Here is a 20499-nt window from a genome sequence, read left to right as displayed (position 1 = left end):
CACTAGGTCTTAAATCCTTTCTTTCCCCATTCTTTCCCCTTCGTAAACCTCTTGCATCCTACCTCCCAAAGCATCGCTCAGTGCTCCCGTGCGACTTTCCCTTTCTGTATTGCACACACTGAGCCCTCTTCCCTGGCTCACTTCCTCAATACGAAATGCTTACTTTTAACTATTTCGTGTAAGTCTGCTCAAATATCTCCTCTCCAGAAGGCATGTATTTTGATCGGAAAGCAACTTTCTCTTTTTCTGTATTCCCCTAACACTCCCAATGCTTCAGGCACGCCACCACCATGTTCTAGCACGAGTTTCAGTGAACATCTGCTTCCTCTACTTCCAACTCCACACTACTCTTCGAAGTCATTAAGAGCAGATCCTCTGAGTGCCTAGATTGATTCCCACACCATCGAAGATACTGTCTGGCACACAGATGAAATCATCTTTCATAAGTAATTTGTGACTACATCCTCTCCAAGGATTAAGACTTAATGGAAGCATTAGAGAACGAGCAAAGGTAGCCACTTCCCAAATTTAAACCATTCAACCTGAACGTCTGTGACACTTGGAAGGCAGAGTCATTTTCGCTGAACAAAGGAGCCCACCTGCAGGAATGAAGTGCCTTCTTAATCTCTGACTTTCTGAACTGCGAACTATTTCTGACCCTTGACCTTATTTGTACCATTATCTGGTTTGCAGTGTTGGCAGCTGTTAAAGTTTCAGAGGACCACAGGGTCATGAATATTGAAGGCAACAACAAGGATACTGGGAAGAAATCCAAATTCATTTGTAAGCGCATGACAAATTGCCCTACAGCTCAAGGAGGCTAGGAAACACCAGGGCTAGATGCAGATACCGTGCTATAGCTGGATTCCCACAGAGTCAAGTGTAAGGGAAAAAAAACCACAGTCGGGAGTAGTAAGTACTTCAAGTAGAGTTCACAGATGTTGGTGGAGAAAAATCAAAAACAGCCATGATGTCACATTTCACTCCGTCCAGCTGAGATGGGGGCCAGAACTTCACAAACAGCACAATCCAGTAGAGATCCAAAGCGGACAGCACTAGAATTTACTGCTGTCATCCCCAGCCACTAATCAACTAAGAAAGCACGTGTAAACTCAGTATGTTAACACCTGCAGGTTCTGCCTCTCCCTATTTGTGTCCCTCTCTTCCCAAAATGAAATGGCCAGATGCGCCCGACAGCACTGAACACACGTAGTGTTCAGGTGCTCACGCTCCCAGATCTTTGAAAGGAACATCAACTCCTTTGGGGAATCTTAAGAGAAAACTTAAATTTCTGGCAATGAGGGTTATTTGACAGATTTGTCCTCAACATACATTCAAAGTTTAGGTTATAACTAAGACAAAACAAAACGTAGACACTGTGGACAACCTCTGTAATAGATTTGTAATATATATATATATATGTGTGTGTGTGTGTGTGTGTAATATATATAGATATGATCTATATGATCTATATGATGATATAAAAATAACTCATTTTCAAGTGTCAGTAGCTTCCGTTTCCCATATAATGGCATGCTTAGCCTGTTATGCACGTGAAACACAGACACAAATTTAATTCAAAGGTATTACCCATTTTGGAAAGAACTATTACGAAGCGAAACTAGTCATGGATGTTAGTTATGATTTTTATGGCTAAGAAGCACCATGACCAAAGAAACAAATTAGGGAAAATTGAAAATAATTCAGCTTTTGTAGTGTGTCACTGAAGTAAGACAGAACAGGAGTACAAACAGAACAGGAGCCTGGAGGGCAAGAGCTGATGCAGAGGCCATGGAGCGGTCCTACTACTGGCTTGGCCCCGTAGCATGCCCAGTCTGCTTTCTTCTAGAAACAAGGACCACCAGCCCGTTGACCCAATGGCCCCGGCCATATGGTCTGGGCCCTCTCACATCGATCACTAACTGTGGGCTTGCCTACAGCTGAGTCTTATGGAGACAATTTCTCCATAAGGAGGGGCTCCCTCCTCTAGCCCGTGTCAAGCTGACATAAAATTAGCCAGCACACTACATCATGTTTTATGGATTTTTTTAAAAAGGCAACTGAATTGGTTTAATTTTCCCAAATTACCTTAGGCTATTTATTATTAGAATTCCTAGGCTGAGTTTTGATTTCACGCCTCCCTTTTATTTATTGTTTTCCTATTTTCCACCTGTCAGTAAATGATGACGAAGCTAGTGGTGAGACCAAGGATGTGCCCACATTAACACAGTTCAAAGATGTCAAATAGGCACAGAAAAAGACTCTGAGCAAGTACTGACTAATGTCTGTTGGTTTTCTGGTGCCCTATGAGCTTCACCTGAATCTACTGATACTTTAACTACCATATAAGGCCCTGCGGCCCTGCTGCAGTCAGAGCCCCAGGCTCAGAAGGTGGCCTGGTGGGATTTCCAGTCCTGCCATTGCTGGCTAAGCTGCAGCCGCCAAATGTAGTTCTTAACTAAGTCTCTAACATTCTACTTACCAATAAAGACAGGGGAGTCAGATGTTAGATCAGAGAAGTCAACCAGCTGACCTTCATTTTTGGCCAGAGACAGCAGCAAGAGAACATCTCTCCAGCTACCCCAAAGCAAAAGACTAGGAAACTCCAAGTCCCTCCCTACTCCTCTGTGTGTCTATCCATCTTCCTGTCTTCTCTGTACTTTCTCTCTGGTTAACTCCTGTTAACTAGTTGCTGGCTCTGTTCCCTGACCCAAGGTTGATTTTTATTAACAATATCTTGGAGTTCAGTGTGATCAAATACCCCACAACATATGCTGGATAAGGAAAAGGTTGCTTTTGCTAATTTTATTTACTATATACCTCTTAGGATTATAGGACACTGTAAAAAAAAAAAATAGTGGGCAGATAAAAGTCTAGTATTTATTTGCATTGTCAGTTTAAGCAAATTTGAGGTCCTTTGCCCTTTATTGTAGACTACGTAAAACTAAATAAGTGATAGTAATATAAGGAATGCTACAATAGTCAATTGATCAGTGGTCAAGAAAATTTATTCTTCTCGAATGAATGGCTTCTACTCTTTTATTCCAGACCCACCAATGTAGGAACGGGATCCTGCTTGTGTAAAAGTCAATGTATACACAAATTAACTTCAACATCCCAGCAAAAATACTTTAAAAGGTAAGGTTTAAGTGTGACCATAATTAGCTCTGTACCTACTATGTGGCAGGTATCACACACGAGGACAGGGACAACATAAATGGCTCACAAAATGGAACCCCAAATGCCAACAACTAGAAATGATTTCTGTTCTCATATGTTTGCGCAGATTTTATATTTCATATCTTCTGACAACTCCTTCTAACTACTGAATAAATTATAGTTTTCGGTATTCAACCATATTATTTCATAAATCACATTAGTTCTCTCAGTAAGCATTTGTTAAATAATTTAAATGTGCTAACATTTTTAGGCAGTAAGAACAGTGCCTGGCAGGTGGAAATAGTAGGCATTTGCTAAACACGAACTAAATGTCTACTATCCAAGTACTATTCCAAGTACCCACACACTTGTATACGATTTGTCTTTTGCAAAACTGAAGAAAAAAAACCCACATACATAGTATGTTTATAGTAAATTTTGCAGTCAAATTCCAAAACTTGGCTATATCAGAGATTTCTGTTTGATTCAAACATCATTTGTATTTTTATTCTCCAGGAAGAGAGTATGGACGCGGTGTGGACATCCGCATACGCGTGCACATTGAGGCCAAAGACAACCTCAGGCATCCTTCTTCAGGAATCTGCTACCGCGTGCCTTGAGACAAGGTCTCTCACTGGGTGGAGCTTGCGAAGCAAGCTAGGCTGGCTGAGCACAGAATCCACGTATCTCTACCCTCTGCACTATGATTATAACTATATGCCACCATGCAGCGTTCAAAACATGCTCACACCGCTTTAACAACTCAGTCTTCTCCCTGGCCTAGAATTTGTTTTTAATAGTAAGCAGCATGAGATGTTACAGAAAAGATTTAAGATTTCTTTCTTTTAAAAAAAAAAAAAATTAGGTTCTACCAAATAGAAACCCAAGTGTATTCTCTTTTGGAATAATAAAGACACAGAGGAATTGAGAGTGACAGAATATGTATGACATTAAATTTATCTGGTAGACATTTGAATTTGGGGCCCAGGAAAAGATTTGGATATGAATTTCAGGAAAAAAATAATTCTGCTGGTTCAAACAATCCCAAACCTTACGAAGGTATGCTTTTTCAGTTTTCAGTATTTGACTTTCTCTAGTTTGTAGAATAGAATTCAACATGTATTTATGTTCTATTATATGGGGCAAGCCACATGACTATGATATAGAGTTAATTGATAAGATATTAAAAATGATAATTCTTCTGGATGAAAACGATCTTGCAGGCATATCCTGTGGCCCATGGACTACACACTCCTCCAGACAGTTACGTATATATTCAAAATAAAATTACAAACTTATTCAAAAACTTGCATGTTTTTGATTGCATGGTTCTAGAACATTATTTCTGCAGATGGCAACACCCTGTTTCAATGTCAAGAAGTTGGGAGGTCTATAATCCATTTGTGTTATTTCCTTCAAAAGACTTTCTTCTTAGGAGGCATAGAAAAACTATATCTCAAGGTTATAATTTTCCATAGCCTCCTTACACAATCTATGACTATATATGCAATGCTCACAGTCATGAGACTACTTGAAAGTGTGTTTTTGTCTGCATACCATAGCTTAGGTGGATAGCTAACACCATATACCATCAAAGGACAGCATAAAAAATGACAAGTTCCATCACTGTCATTTTTCCCTCAGCTGGTGTAGTAAAGGCCTTCTGTAAGTGGGCACACCAGCTCACACTGGACACCTCCAAGTTCCTCACAACTACTCTAGAGATAAGAAACTGACTCACCTACCAGAGGAGGAAGCTGATCAAGGAGCAAGCACTTCACTGTGTTCACCTGACCTGACTCTGCACTTCTTTGCTCAGTTTCTGCCTTTCACCAAACTGTAACATCACTTGACAACCTCAAGACTATGCATTCTTCTCCCAGTGACTGCCTCTGTGGGGCCCAGGGCCACTTGGCCACACATGATGGGACCCAGGCCATGTGGGGCCCAGGCCACACAGCTGCTGTAGCAGGCAGCACCAGATTCCAGGAAAATCCATAAACTGACACCACCCAGGGAGGGTCAGCATCTAAAGGGAAGTACCTGACATTCCAATCATTAGATAAGATTAGATAAGTTCATAAGACATCCCTGAGCCCAGGACTCACCTATTCCTCTTTTGCCAAGACCCCTAAACAAATGTCAGCCAATTAGGTTCCTGGAAATCCCCTCGCCTCACCCTCTACTATGATAAAATCTATACCAACTGGGCTTGTCACTCTCTGCTCTCAATTGCTGAACGAGAGAGATGGAGAGTCCAAGTTTAAGCTTGAGCAAAGGCTCTCTGCTTTTACATAGGCAGAATCCATGGTGGTTTTTGAGGGACCCCACTATGTTGGCATAACAGCCTTCACTTTGGGGTTAAAAAGCCATCTTCTAGCAAAGGCAAACTAGGTTCATTCCTGTTTCTCAAGGATTGGGCTATGCCCCACCTGTAACCTTAACTACAAATGGTTCTGAACTGCCTGTTCCAGGAATAGCAATCGTGACTTTGTTGCAGAAAGTTGTTTATGATCCTCTTGTAACCCCACCTTTGTTCCAAATGGTTATATTGCCACCTATGACTGACTACCTTGCTTTGTTCAGGAGTCCCTGTATAACTAACTGGTGCTTATATTCTGCTGCTGTAACCCCACCTATTTTGCCCAACAAAATGCCCCATTTGGAAATCCCGTACCCCTGAGCTATAAAAGCCTTACCTTCCTCATATCCAGTGCTGACTTCCTGAACTCCGTCTTCAGGAGAGGCAGCCTGGGTGCATGAATTAAAAAGCTCGAAAAAACAAAAAAAAAAAAAAAAGCTTGCTTCAATTAATCACTTGCTTTTATTAATTTGGCCATTTTGATTTGGGTTGGTGGTCATTCTCCTCCCATCATTGGGATTAGTAGTGACCTTCACCTCCACTGAAAAATGTTAGGGGCGTGCTAAAATGCTCTGTTCTTCTTTGTAAATATAAAGACTCTTATTATCCCAAAGTCCACGTTAAGGTCACTGGCCCCAAAGCTAAGAATGACCAAAAGCACTTAAACCAGGAAGAACTAAAATAAAACAGCAACTATAATCAAGTAGAGGGTCTTGCTGCCTCCGCCACTCCCACTGCTGGCACTTGCCCCGGAAGCAGTGGTCAAGAATAGCCCTAGTAAGTATTGTCAAGGGAGAGTCCTGGAAAGAACTGTGCCTGACCAAAAGACAGTGGAGGTGGACCTGCGGGGATGTTGGGGGTCCAGATGCTTCACCCTCCTGATTAAACCACTTCTAGGAAGGAAGTAACATCCTCGGTCTAATAGATTTAAAAAAAACAAACAAACAACAACAACAACAAAAAAAAACCATTTTGGACTCTATTCATTTAACTGATAGTTCCCACCAACCCAGAAGCTAAATGTGTTCTCAGGTGGTACCCTACCTTCAGTGTTTCAATGTATCAACAAATTGTGTCTTGATTTGTGGATTTCTTTGTTTTCTTGAAGTAAAAATAAAAACTTCATGAAACTGCTCCCACATTAGAACAGTGAGTTTGAGGGCAACTGAAATCTGTGTTCGCAGGGCACGACCATCCAAATCTGGTTCTAGAGCAAACTGTTTCTTTATTCCCTTTGAGGGGGGGGGGGGGCTGCGTTTCAAGAGCGGGGTCCACAGCATGCCTTTCAAAACAACCGAGGACAGTGAACCATCAAAACTATTAAGTACCTTCCCAGGACACGAGGCCTCACACTCAAACGAGCATCTCCATTGCAGGCAGGTGTTTCATTCTACTTAAGCAGCCTACTGTGAGGCCACCAGAAGAAATACAGAAAGCTCAGATGAATTCTAATGCCACCTAAACAAATAATTTTCTGTGTATGTCACAATTACTATTTAGCGTAGTCTTAAAGTCAGAAGCTTCGTGGTAAACAACTCTGCCCTTGAAAATATGCTAAAACATTGAAATTTTCTCCAAAGAGGACTTTAAAGGTCCTGGAATCAAGTCCTGAATTAGCATATCAAAATAAGGAGCTACTGAAATGGAAATTCTGCATAAGAAACTGGGCGCTTCACAGGGTACCTGCAGGAGGTCCTGTGTCCTCAAAGAGACTGCTATCTCCATCAAGACAGGGACCAGCAAATGTGCTTGTTCTTCATGAATTCCAGCAGAATAAGGTTTATTATTGCTGACAACATCATGTTAGAAAAAAAAAAGTCTCGGCAATGCCCCCTTAAGAGTGACAGCGGGTTTGAAACCGAGAGCTCCATTTGTAAACCATATGTTGTTTTCTAGCACCAAACCCTATGCAGAATTTTCCTTAAAGCGAAAACACCGAACTGGAATCACAAAAGAACCTCATTAAGCCTGAATTCTTGAGCTCTAAGTGTAAAAAGGTCCTGTCCCCCTCAGAGCACAAACAATGCAGTGACCACAGCCACTGCCTACTCCGTAAAAAGTATTTGTTTTTTCAGAAGGGTGACAATTAATAAAAAATAAGAATAGGGCTGAGGAGATGGCTCAGTGGTGAAATGCACCTGAGGCTCAACTTTGAGAACCGGAGTTCAGGACTCAGTGATGCCTGGAACTCCAGCTCCAGGCTCAACGTGGAGGACCGGAGTTCAGGACTCAGTTATGCCTGGAACTCCAGCTCCAGGGGCTTCCTCACCCTTTACTTACCTCTGCAAACTCATAGGGCACCCACACAGACACATCCATATCCATAAATAATATTAAAATCTTAAATAATAGTAATAAATAAACGCTTTGGATTTGCTCCCATCCATGTTCCTTGTGCAATCCAATTTTAAGCCAAATGGAACTTGGGAGAGGAAAAACAGGCGAAACAAGGAAAATCTGCCAGTTTCTTTATGAGGTGGTACGCAAAACCATAACCCACTGCTTGTTGAAGGTGGCAGAGCAGGCTTCTAGTGCCAACTCCTCAAGAGGCTGAGGAGAGATGAGCCCATTTAAATCCTGGCTGGGCAATGCAGGGAGTCTCTCAGTTCAGTCCACTGATTTTTCTAAATGTCCTCACTCATACCCAAAAGAAAGGTGGAGCTGGCCCAGAACAGGTGATGCTTCTATAACATAGCCGGGTGTTTTTAACCTTTCCCTTTCCAGTCAAACCCAAGGTGAGTTCTGACTGAAGGAGGGTGAAGAGACAGAAAGAAAGGCGTTCCTCAAGGCACCAGCTAAAGCTGCCCCTTCTGGGAAGTTTGTTAAACTGTGGGCCTCAATGTGAGGGTCGCTACGGGCTTGGCAGAAAATGAAAATCTACAAACGCACAGCGGTCAAAAGTTACTTCCACTTTCTGTACAGAAAAATGAAGTGCAACTGACCCCACTTGCCCGTGGTACAGTACCATCGCTGCACCTTGTGATTTCACTGGAGTCTTGTTCTGAGTACATCACACTTCATAGTAAACAAACAAATACTACTCGAGACATCTCTGCTCACATTTCAGACTATGGTATGTAAGCGCAATGTGTTCACTGTACATACAAAGTTTTGTTGCTCTCAAAAATATAATAGTTTTATTACAAAAAAAAACACTACTAAAATTTTTCTACAGTCAACGCAGCACACAGATCTTTTAGTAAACCTCTGGACTGCATTGTGCTAGAATGGTTGATTTTCAAAAACTGTTGTCTGGCTGGGCAGTGGTGGTGCACACCTTTAATGCCAGCACTTGCACTCCAGAGGCAGCAGCAAGTGGGTCTCTGAGAATTTGAGGTCAACCTGGTCAAAAAAGTGAGTTCCAGCATAGCCAGGTCATAGACAGAGAAACCCTGTCTCAAAAAGAAAGAAAGAGAAGAAAAAAAAAAACTACTCTCTGGGTTGAATTTCATTTTTTTTAAAAATTGTTATAATAATTTTAGCATGGTATTAAAAGATCCTCTAATAATTCATAAAGTAGCCTTGAACATATTGTGTAATAAGTATTTTTATAGTGTTTGTCACAGTGACAATAAACTCAACTTATCAATCAAATCTGAAAGACACTGAGGATGTTCAGTGTTTTATCAGGCCTCATACTCAGCAAAGACTTTGCATAAAAATAAGCTAGCTCATCCATCTCATGCCTATGCAAATTCACTAGCCTTAAATAACTTGTAAATTACCTGTAGTGAATGTTTGCTGTGTATATGTACATGTGTTCCTATTGACCCAGAACCACATAACCAAACTCTACCAGAAAAAAAATGCTCTGTCTCTTTAAGTATATGAGGATCCCAAATCCTTCCATAACCTTGGAACAACATTATATTTGAAATCACTAAGGGAATATACAAACATTAAGCCCAGAAGCAAAGGTCTTAATTGGCCTCAGGGTAAAAGTTATAATAACCACACAGCATTTTGCCTCTTCTATTCTTATCTACTGAAAACAAAGAAGAGGTGAACATGAGTCATTGTTTTAGAATCTGACTTCCCAGGGCATTACCAGGAGGGATGTTTTCAAAACCCAGGAAAAGTCATATTAACAAAAAACATAGGGTTTCCCCTCCATGGACTCCTGCATCTAGCTCCACCATCAGCTGTGTTATTTCGACAAATATACAGCACGGGAGGCAATTACTGGATTATATCAAACTTGGGGGGAAAAAAAGTGAACTGAAACCAATAAAGATGCATACCCTTGACAAGGCAAAATTATTCTCGTGCCCCCTTCGAAATCACGGAAAGAAGTTCAGAAAGCTGAGGAATGAAGCAAGCAGTGATGGAAACCTTGCTCAGTAGAGAAAGGTCAAAAGGGGCACTCTATTTCAGGGAGGATCAAAGGGACCTCATTTTAAATTCTGCTTGCAGAAGAACAAATCGGCTTTTTTTTTTTTTTTTAAACCGGTGGCAAAAGACCAAACATGTAGATGTAGATGACTCCGTAAAGCAATGCTCCAGAGGCGACGATCACTTACTCTGTAAATGGAAGGTAAGAGCTGCTTCATCTTCAGCCTGTGGAAGACAAAGACATCATACACGGCTGAGACGGCCAGGACAGTCACTCCTTGTTCCTTCCACAACATACTGCATCCTGCACACAGTCCGGTACCCAGGAACCAGCCCCAAGTTCTGGCCGAGTAGCCTCTCGTAGAACAGTGCTTAATGTAGCAGAGCAAGGAGAGGAGGAAAAAGAGACTGGCGCCCACATCTGCCCGGCCCACGATGCCCGCCACTGCCTCCGTATGGATGGGGTGAGACGCGAACATCAAGCCGGCCATGAAAGTCCAGTATCCATCCCCGAGAAGGACCTTGGAGAAGCGTGTGAAGAGCCCGGTCACGGTCGCATGCAAGAGGACATTGACGAGATGGTAGCTCCAGGGATTCAGTCCTCCGATGGCATGGTTCAGCCGAAAAGAAAGAGTGCAGAGTGGCCGGTAGGACTTGTGGCTACCACTGTGTGTTAGAAGAGTTCCCCAGAAGTCATTGTAGAAAATGTGTGTCCATGGGGTTTCTGGGAGCAGGTCCTGATTAGTCTTGATAGCACGGCTGAAAAACAAAATGTATTAAAAATCAAATGTAAAATATATTTTAAAGGAAATTGACATTGATGAGATACTCTTCCTCAGAGACTTGTTATTATGTTTATGATAACAATATTTATAACAAGTCAGGGATCTCAGTACACAGAAGTTGAACCCAGACCTTCCCCTAATGCCTGCTAAGGCAACAGTGAGGGCTCCTCACTGTTCTATCCTGAGAACCTGGCCCCTTGATAAGCACAGCCTTTGAAGAACAAGTGAATACAAGTGTTCCATGGGTGCTTTCAGCCTCCTGTGGCAGCCCCTAAATAACTGTTCCGAAACTCTCGTGGAACTCTGTTTAAAAACACAACTTTTAGGCTCCTGGTTAGCAGCCGCTTATGACCCTGTGTTCTTAAGACAGTACAGGCGCTGCTCCTCTTTGGGATGCATCTAGATCCAGCATCAGCACCTCCTAAAAACAAATAGGTCATCGTGTCCACGCTGCTGGTCTCTAGGACCAAAGAGGAGCTATAGCCAAGAGAGCTGGAGAGATGAGAGAGATGATAAAATGGCTCTCTACCTACCTGGTGTTACCTGCCTGAATTTATTTATACTACAGCCTTTCCCATTTCTGCTCTGACCTGTAAAAATCATACTGACACCTCATTGTCACCTTGAATGTATTTCCGGGATTATATGCCTCATACATCCATATAAATATCAAGGATGAAGGGCCTACTGTTTATTGGGTCCTTGCTGTCTGTCAAGCACTCTGGTCCCATTGGCTATATCTTCTCATTTTAACTTTGGCGCAACACTGACAAAATCTTGCTATTATCTGATATCTTACTATCAACATCTCTCAGGTGAGGAAATTATGGCTGAGAAGTATAAACCAACCACTGGTTCAAAGTCATGTGTGTCTGGAATAGTATCGTGGTTTGTATTATTTTCACTATTCTGTGATTCCCCAATATAGGGAGGGTCGGAAAAGCCTTATCAAAACCTACTACAGTAGACGTTTCCCAAAACATGTGTGTGCATGTGTGTGTGTGTGTTTGTGTGTGTGTGTGTGTGTGTGTGTACTGTAGTGGCAGAAATATTTTGTTAGCAGAGTAACTTGGATTTAAAGGCCAGCTTCATGAGATAAAACCCATACCTGACACTCACAGTGATGAGTCCAAGAACTTCAGAGAGTGTGCACAGTACCTTCTTTAGTGAAAGCCGGACAAAATTCTAGCCGGAGAAAGGGTAGTGGGTACAACCAAGAGTAATTTTCAACTGAGAGTGGGCGAGAGAGGGAAAATCATTTCTCCTCAGTGAAGTATCACTGTTTACATCAACTGCAAATCAGTGAAGGCCTCAAGATCAGGAGCAGCTGTCCAGCACAAGTGACTCCATGACTCTGTGTGCATGTGTGTGCACGTGTGTGCACATGTGTGTGTGCATGTGCCCATGTATGTGTGTGTATTTTCTTTGTTCTGTTTTCATTTTTGCTTTGGTTTGTTATTTGAGAGAAATGTTAAGTTTGGGTAGGTAGAAGAAAGGATCTGGAGGAACTCGTCAGGGAGAATATGATCAAAATGTATGATTTTGAATGCTTTCAAAGACATATTAAATAATAAATAGCCCTAGGACTATAGAATCAAACGTTGAAGATAGAATGTGAATGATTCTGTTTAGAGGATTCCTCTCCTGGGCTACTGTAGTTCCTGGTCAACAAGGAGACATCTGGATTACTGTGTAGCCCTGCGACACATACTCTCTAATGACAGAGAACTAGGGAAGCACATGAGTCAAAAGGTAGGAGGACTAAGAAGCTCCAGAACTGGAGAACTCTCTATTAGTCCAGTAGCAGGGCAGCCTGGGCATTTTAGAAGCTTCAGAACACATACGTGATGGGAAGCTAGCTTAACAGTACAGCCCTCTAGTTCTTTCCAGTTCTGCTATCAGTTGTGAGATCAAAGACCCATCACAGGAATGTTTTGAAAGGTCACACTGGAAAAACCATGGACTACAAAGAACAGCCTTGATTCCTAGTTCTATAATTTCCTGACTGACTTAGAAAACATGACAATACAACAAATATCCAAACCGATTAAGAACATCGTACGAAGGAGAGCAGCTAAGTAAGGGGGCAAAAGGAGTATTACATGGGGCAGAAATGACTGGCCAGTGGTAATGTTTAACTCTAACTGGCCCCCCAATAAACCTATCTGTTTCTGTTTCTCTGATACACTTTTACCTTGAAACAATTTGAGGAACACTTATAATCAATCATTTATCTTAAACACAGTGAAGCAGAGGTCCCATGCGTATCACTAGGACTTAAGAGCAACTGACACCTTTATGTTATCAGCTGTTAGATTATTGCACAAGGATCAAGGTAAATTTTTAAAATAAAGTTCATCATAAAGTCTAGTAGACAAATTCTGTAATCGAGTAAATGAGGAGTGAAATTTAGAACAAAAGAAAGGCTATTAGTTATTGGTAGTTCTCTACTCTCTGCCCATCCTATGTTGGTCCTTTATGTACATTATTTACTTATGAGCCGTAATTAATGTTTCTAGATCTTTAATACAAAGACAAAGCTATTAAAACTACGTCTTAAAATTGCACAATAGAAAGAGTTCATTGTCCCCCCAAATACATAAGTTTTCCTCTTTCATCTTAGTAGAAGGCTTTGAGCTGGGAACATGGTTCTCTTTTATATTTCCCTTAATGTTCAACATGGTCATGTGATTAATTTTGATCTACTACTTCCAGAAAGTATATGAAGAGGAAACTATTAATTTCCCCTCCTCCCAGGCACCTCCTTTTGCAATATGGACTGCTGCTGAGAAGAGAAGAAGCACACAGCTGACCAAAGTAACCAAAGAAGGGCAGGGACCCGCTGTCATGGTAGACACTAGCCCTAAGTTAACTGTCCCGTTTCTCTAAGACTACATTGCCATTTCTCCTAAGCTATGAGACTGTGAGTGTCACCTAACAGCAGCAGCTGAGCCAAAACACAGCCACGTCCTTTGTTACCAGAAGATCACAGTTGTTCGGTTTTCCATTTTGATTTTTTGAGTCTCCGTGTATTGACTGTATATGAAATGAATTTCCATATAAATTGGCTTTTAAAATATTAGAAACAGATGTTTTTTTTTCCTGGATCCATTAAATTAAAACACCCTGCTATGACATTCATCAAGACTCTAACCCAGAAGTAATTGCTTAAGACTTGATGGGGTATAATTAAAATTTAAAAGAAATATGAAAAACTGACATACTGCCAAACAGTGTTGTCAGAGAGCACAGATTTCAAGTACTTCTGAATCAAACTAGACTGGCTTATGTTGGATCTTAACATCGACAATGGCGTGCGGATATCCAGAATCAATACAGAGCTACTGACGTGTCCCTGTTAGAGCCCCTGAGCTCAGGACAAAGGGCTCTGGGATGGGGCTCTGCTAAAATAGTCAGGAAAGCTGGGAAATACATTACTTAAGATAGTGCTTCACCCTCTAAATTGAAGGTCCAGGAAGGATGGAAAATGGTCTCCCCTGACCCCTTTATTCTATATTTGCTCAACTCTGTAAAATCTTTCAAAGAAAAAAAGGGAAATCAAGCAGAGTGAAGAATTCGTTCAAAGCAGCTGGAGTGTCTTACCATGATAGCAATAAACCTAGTTACCTGCAGCAAGCAGAGAAAAACTTCATCTACCCCCCACAAAATGAGGATTACTGATGTGTCCATGTTAGAGCCCCCGAGCTCAGGACAAAGAATAAGATTAATAAGTCAGAACAAGGAATAATATCAATAAGTCTTATACTTTCTCTGGGGGAGGGGCTCTGAAGCCCAGCCACAAATTTATATACGGTAATGAAAAACAAAACAAAACAAAACAGAAGAAAAAGCAAGCAAAAAAACTAAGGGACTAACAATATCAATAAAGCAAAATTGGAAGAACAAAGGCATACCTCACTTCTGTGTTGAACATACTAGCATGAAGGAGACACTTGCATGATGGAATTCTCTAACATGTGCCATCAGCCTAAGCAGGACTTTAACTGATGACTATTAGGACAAAGGATGATGGACTATAACAAAACTGCACTAGACTTTAATAAATAAGCCATGTCGCACATGCAAGTCGGTGATAAGGGCTGCATCGTGACACCATTCAACCTCGCATTAGAGAAGACGGACCAGAGGGACCTTAATAAAACTGAGTGATCTTCAGGCGGGAAGAGGAGTACTCATCTGTCACTAAGCAAAATAGATTTTGATCCATTTGCATTTTCTCCTATGAGCTCAAAATAGAAACAGCAAAAACAACGTCTGCTATTTCACAGCTAATGGGACACCTTCACGCAAACCAGAATTGCACGTTGGTATAATTTCTGAGGTTGCTTTTGCATGAGCTGGTGACAGAAAATTTAGAGAGATATTAAAGAATCAGGAAAAGTCCCATCTGGGGAAAGTGGGCAGGTGGGAGGTGGGGGACAAACTGACAGAAGGGGAAGAGCAACACTTGTAGGCAGAATTCTCTAAAGAAGATGGGACCAGAGATTGTCTTTTGAAGCAAAACGATCCAGTCTCTCCAGTTGGCACAGAGGTCTTAACCTTCTTCCAGTTTTGTTCATTTGTGGCTCAGTTTTTGCTGTCTTGTATTTTTTTTTCTCTACCCCACCCCTTAGGAAAAGTTGATAAAGACCAGCACGGTTATGAAGGTGAAGGATAATGTGTCACATCACCTCAACTATTGTTGAGTATATGTTCACGCCATAAGACTTCCACTGGCTGACCCTTCCAGTCGCAAGTATCCTCCCAAGACATGACCTAGTCCATCAAAGCAGAATGGACCTTCAACCAGCAAAGGTATACTCCTCTGCCATTACTGTGTTGAAATGGAAGTAAAAGCCAAGCCTTGAAGCGGGGGATGGGGTGCGGGACAGCTTTGCAATAGGCTAAGATTTGTTTTACAAGAGAGTAAAGAAGAAAAAGAATGCCTTTTGTGAACCCAGCCCTGCTTCAGCAATACACAAGCAGAAATATCTATGCTGAAGCAAGACAACGTAACAAAGCCTAAGAAGATGCTTTTGAAGATGCAGCACAGTAGAAGAGCCCTTGCACAGCACACAACAAGGCTTAAGGCTAGACTCCAGGATGGAGAGGAGAGAAGAGTGGGGAGATGAAAAAATGTATTGTGGATCCGACTGGACATATACCGAGATGACAGTATGGTATGCCTTTTTCTCTGGGTATCTTACTATTCTCTTTTATATACTAAAAATAACGGGACGTGCCTTGTCAGGTCACTATGAGAAATAAGCAAAAAGTAAACATCTACATGCAACACAAAGTGTTGCACACAGCACATGTGTAAAGGACATGTGTCGATGCATCCCACTATGTCCGTGTAAAGTATGTGCTTGTGACACATGTATACAATCACATACACGTGGGCAGATATGTCCTCCGTGCCAGCTGTTGTCATCAGGACCACCACCAACACTAAAAACAAACTACTGTTGCTAGTGACACCGCCAACAGTGGTGCTTCCAACACCCCCTTAGATTTATAGTCCTCAGATTCTAAAGATCAAAGGTGTGAGGATTTCAATCAAGCTTCTTTAGGCTTGAGCGGGTGAGATGCTTGCTGCACAGACCCAACTGCCTGAGTTGAATGCCAGGATCCCAAGTGGAAGAAGTGAGCCTGCCTCCCAGATATTGTACTCTGGCCAGCACACACACACACACACACACACACACACACACACACACACACACACACACACCATAACATCCAAGGGTACACTCATATACACATCAATACTCACATACACAGAAAGTGTTTATAGCACAGAGGGCAACTTTGCCTTCCACTTTCTACCTCATTCATGAGACAAGCTCTCTCTTATTATTGCTTGGTTTGGGAGGGTGGTTTGTTCGTCTGTTCTTTGCTTTCGCATAAGCCAAGCCAGTCACCCAGCAAGCTTCCAGGATGTTCTCCTTTAGATGCCTCCCATTTCCCAGATGATCACTTGGACTATAGATACATGCTACAGAGGTCCCAGGCATCAGACTCAGATCACGTTTTTACCTGCTAAGCCGTCTCTCCAGCCTCCAGACACACTACATTTCTTACTGGCCACACCTATGTGGAAGGGCGACTACGGGAACCATGATTTCCCTACTAACACCAAGTCTATCACCTTTAATTCCAGATGTACAGTTTGCAGGTAAGAATAACCCTTCTTGGCAAAGTTCTGGTAAGGAGTACATCAGGCAATGTTACTTTAATGTATAACAGAAGCACTCACTGTTTCTGCAGACTTACCCTTGATAGTACAGGCACCCTGTTATTTCCTTTAGAAAACAGTTCTGTCTCAGTACTTAGGGTCAAGGCTGTCCTCAGAACGTGAGGAAAGGTCTTGGAATTCTGTCCTTTGTGTACTACAAGTTCTTCATCTCCATATCTGGCCAGACAACTGAATGAAAGGTACGTGAACCAATCGGAGTCAAGATGGTACCAATAATCCACTGAGAAAGGGCCTCTTATTTCAAGAATGAGATAAAATCTTAGGGCAATTTAAAGGCATGGTCTTTCTGAGAGTAGGGTCAACTTGTGTTATCAGAAACCAGAGTGACCAGGAAAAGGGATGCTTCTCTGTATAGTTGGATCCAGCTATGCCTAAAGCCGACAGATGGACCTTAGTCATAGAGATGTTAGTCTAACACATGTAATCAATAGTGCAATGTAGCAGCCCATTATGCAATTATCACATAACACTGCGCTTGCTCTTTTCGTTCCTTATATTTAGTACAACTGAATCCACACAGAACTTTCCCAGCAAGCATCTCCATCTTCCTCCGACCCCTTAAGGGGTACTAACAGGACTCCATCACTGAAGTCAAGGTTGTGAGGGAGGGAGGGGCACGTCTTTCTTTCTCTCTTCCTCCTTTTTTAAATTGTTTAAGAATACTTTGAGGCTTTTCACCACATCAGAAAAGCCCATGAATCCACCTTTTGTCTATTTTCTAAAATCCTTGTTTAGGCTTTCATTATTTCTTGCTTGCGCTGCTCAGCATGCTGACAGAATTGCATGGCCAGTGTATGCGTCCTTCATTAGCCTATAGGTCCCCTCAGGAAAGAAATAATGTCTTTTCTCCCAGTGACCAAGGTAGCTTAGGCGTGCAATAAATATTGTTAAACAGAACTCAATGGTTATGCCTATTGCCTGCCTTCTCACTTTGATCCATTATGCATGCAATGAGCTAAAAAAGTTCCAGAAATACAACACTAACTCCACCTTCACTCTCCAAAAAAAAAAAAAAAAAAAACCCTTATCATGTCCTATCTCTTTTCTTTAAAAAGAGGAAGGAAGGGAGGGAGGGAGGGAGGGAGGAAGGAAGGAAGAAAGGAAGGAAACTTTATAGATAGCATTCATGATCTCCTAGGTCAATCTTGTATTACCTCTACATAAACACACAATGTCATTGAAAATCTGCCACATCTTTTCCTTGGCTCAAACCATTTCTTGTCTCCTAGGCCATATGGCATGCTTTCCGCCAATCATTGCATCTTTCTAAATATGCTTTGCTGCATTATTGAAGCATGCTAATTTGGAAACTACATGAAAAGTGCTTCCTAGTTCCTGCAGCTGAATGTATTTGCATTCGTCTTCGGGTGCCAGTGCATTCCCGTTAGTAAAACTAACTTCTTACGACAAGTTCCAGGGATCTTAAATGGGATGATATACAGGACATGTTTCAGAAGAAAATGGGAGGAATGTGTGTGCTAAGAGTGGCACACAGGTGTGTTTAATATCCCCCCTTTTCCTTTCCCAGTAGAATATCATTGTCCAATTAAAAAAAAAAAAGATTGATTCTGTCAATTAAAGTCTTCACCTGCCAGGTTATTCATCTAGCTTGTAATGGGCTAGGGACTTCAAAGGGCAAAACAGATAGAAGGCTGCGTGAAATAGTAAAAAATCCTGACTTTGAGTAATAGCAGCCTAAGGGATGAAGCAAGTAACGTCCGGGGAGTTTCGTGGCAGGGTGGTAAATCCACTGCTAATAAAACTACTAACAGCTAGAGTAGAACATAAACCAGACGCCTGCCATTTCAGAAGGTCAGAAACTCGCATGAGGAACGCAAGCCTACATTCATGGAAAGAAGTTAATGAAGCAGCGGTGGAGCAAGGGATGTGTTGCCAGAACTGCCGTCAGTCGTTCCAAAACCCACAGAACAGGAGAAAGTGTGTCGAGTCTGAAAAGGAAGGAAGACCTTAAAAAGGAAGACCGGACCAGCAGAACCATCAGCTGCTATCTCTTCTGGTGCTACTGTCCCCAGTGACGCCCCAGGAACCTTAATGGGAGACTCGCTTTCCTTTTTGGAACATCCTCATCTCCCCTAACACACTGTTAATGCCTCAGAAACAGAGAACACATCTTAACTCATGTTTTGGAAAATAACATACAGCAGGTGTCCAAGGCATACCTGATAAACTCAGTTCTAACTAGCGATGACTAGTACGGGAGCTTTGTTCAAAATTGTTTAAAGTATTGAGGGAATTATCACTTTCATCAAAAAGTAGTTCAATCACTCTGGGCACTAACCTTTGCTCACACAATGATAATTAACTGTGAAAAACCATCAGGTTAATTGGCTTAACCTAAATGTCTCTGGCACTCACTTGCCACTTAACCTATAATGCCTTCATTAAAGTCCCTCTTTAGGGATAAGCCATTATATTGAGAAAGCTCCAGTTAATATGCAAATACTTGGCTAACAGTGTAGGGGATTGAAGAAAAATACCATACCATCTTGGTCCTGTCTTAGTTTGAGGAGAAGTGATGTATTTCAGAATCACACAGCGCAAGGACGTTTTCGAGAAGGGTACTCTGCTGTCTGGGCAGGGATGTCACTAGGTCCAGGGGCCAGGGGAGGCACTAGAGCCAGGCTGTCATTTATCATTACAGCTGGACCTGCTTGTTCATTTGCTCTTTGATCGCCTCCAACTAGACTGTAAACCTGTCAAGGTCAGAAATGATGACTTCATAAGCAACTACCACTTCATAAATTCTCACCATCCTGCTGTCTGGGAAAAAAAGGTCACAAGATGTGAGAAAGAGCCTGTTTCAGGGCGAAACACTGAAGGCTGGGTGGTGAGGGGCCTTCACAGGGAAGTAGGTGTTTGTTTATTGTAAAGGTAAATCTTGCAACTAAAGGAGTCGATTCTGGCAAATTTCCCTCCCGTTCCTTTGAGAGTTTTTCCCATAGGCCATTACAGGACATTTACGGTCTGGACAGGAACACTAATCCTTTCCTACCCAACCACACAGTCCTCCGAAACTAGAAGAGGAAATCCATTTAAGGATGGCCCAGGCCAAAGTGAAACCCAAACTGTTGGAGATTATATTCCCACAGTTACAGCAACTCTGTCCTCATCCCGAAAACAGGATCCTCAGCGCTCTTACCTTCTTACAGGGAATAAGGTGAATGAAGACGCTTTACTAAATGTTCTTGAAGAACCTTTAATACTCCAGCGACAACAATGTTGCCATTTCGAAATCTCATGTCAATGAAAGCTGATCATTTAAGTTCAAGCTGCAGTTAACCTGAAGATGTTTCTAAATGTTATTTACACGGAAGCTATTTAGCAAGATGACGGCAAAAGGGAACAGCAGGAAGATATCAGGAATAGTGTAATCCAGAAGTTTAATTCCACTGATTAAAAGAATCTTCAGCTCAAATATTATCTCATGCTTTGAATTTTATATGATGAAGAATATTTCCTATTTCATTATTTGGTGGTTAAGTGCAATCACACCTTCCTAATTTATCAAGGGGGCAGTACACGCATCTCTTTTCCCGTTTTCTAAATGGATACAGCCTCCATTAAAAGGCTTAAAACTACCC

The 20499-nt window shown here is 41.8% G+C and overlaps 1 protein-coding gene across 1 annotated transcript in view; it reads right to left on the bottom strand.

The window, feature by feature from the left end:
* The window catches only part of Tmtc2 (transmembrane and tetratricopeptide repeat containing 2), a 382576-nt gene that overhangs the window by 213310 nt on the left and 148767 nt on the right, over positions 1-20499 (bottom strand). The window contains exon 2 of the mRNA XM_005358105.3: positions 10042-10612. Within this exon, the coding sequence (XP_005358162.1) occupies positions 10042-10612 (571 nt within the window). The remainder of the gene's footprint in view (positions 1-10041; positions 10613-20499) is intronic.

The sequence above is a fragment of the Microtus ochrogaster genome, chromosome 24, assembly GCF_000317375.1.
Source record: "Microtus ochrogaster isolate Prairie Vole_2 chromosome 24, MicOch1.0, whole genome shotgun sequence".
In the NCBI taxonomy this organism is placed as follows: domain Eukaryota; kingdom Metazoa; phylum Chordata; class Mammalia; order Rodentia; family Cricetidae; genus Microtus; species Microtus ochrogaster.
The sequence above is the reverse complement of the archived record's forward strand: the minus strand, read 5'-3'. Positions and strand labels throughout refer to the sequence as shown.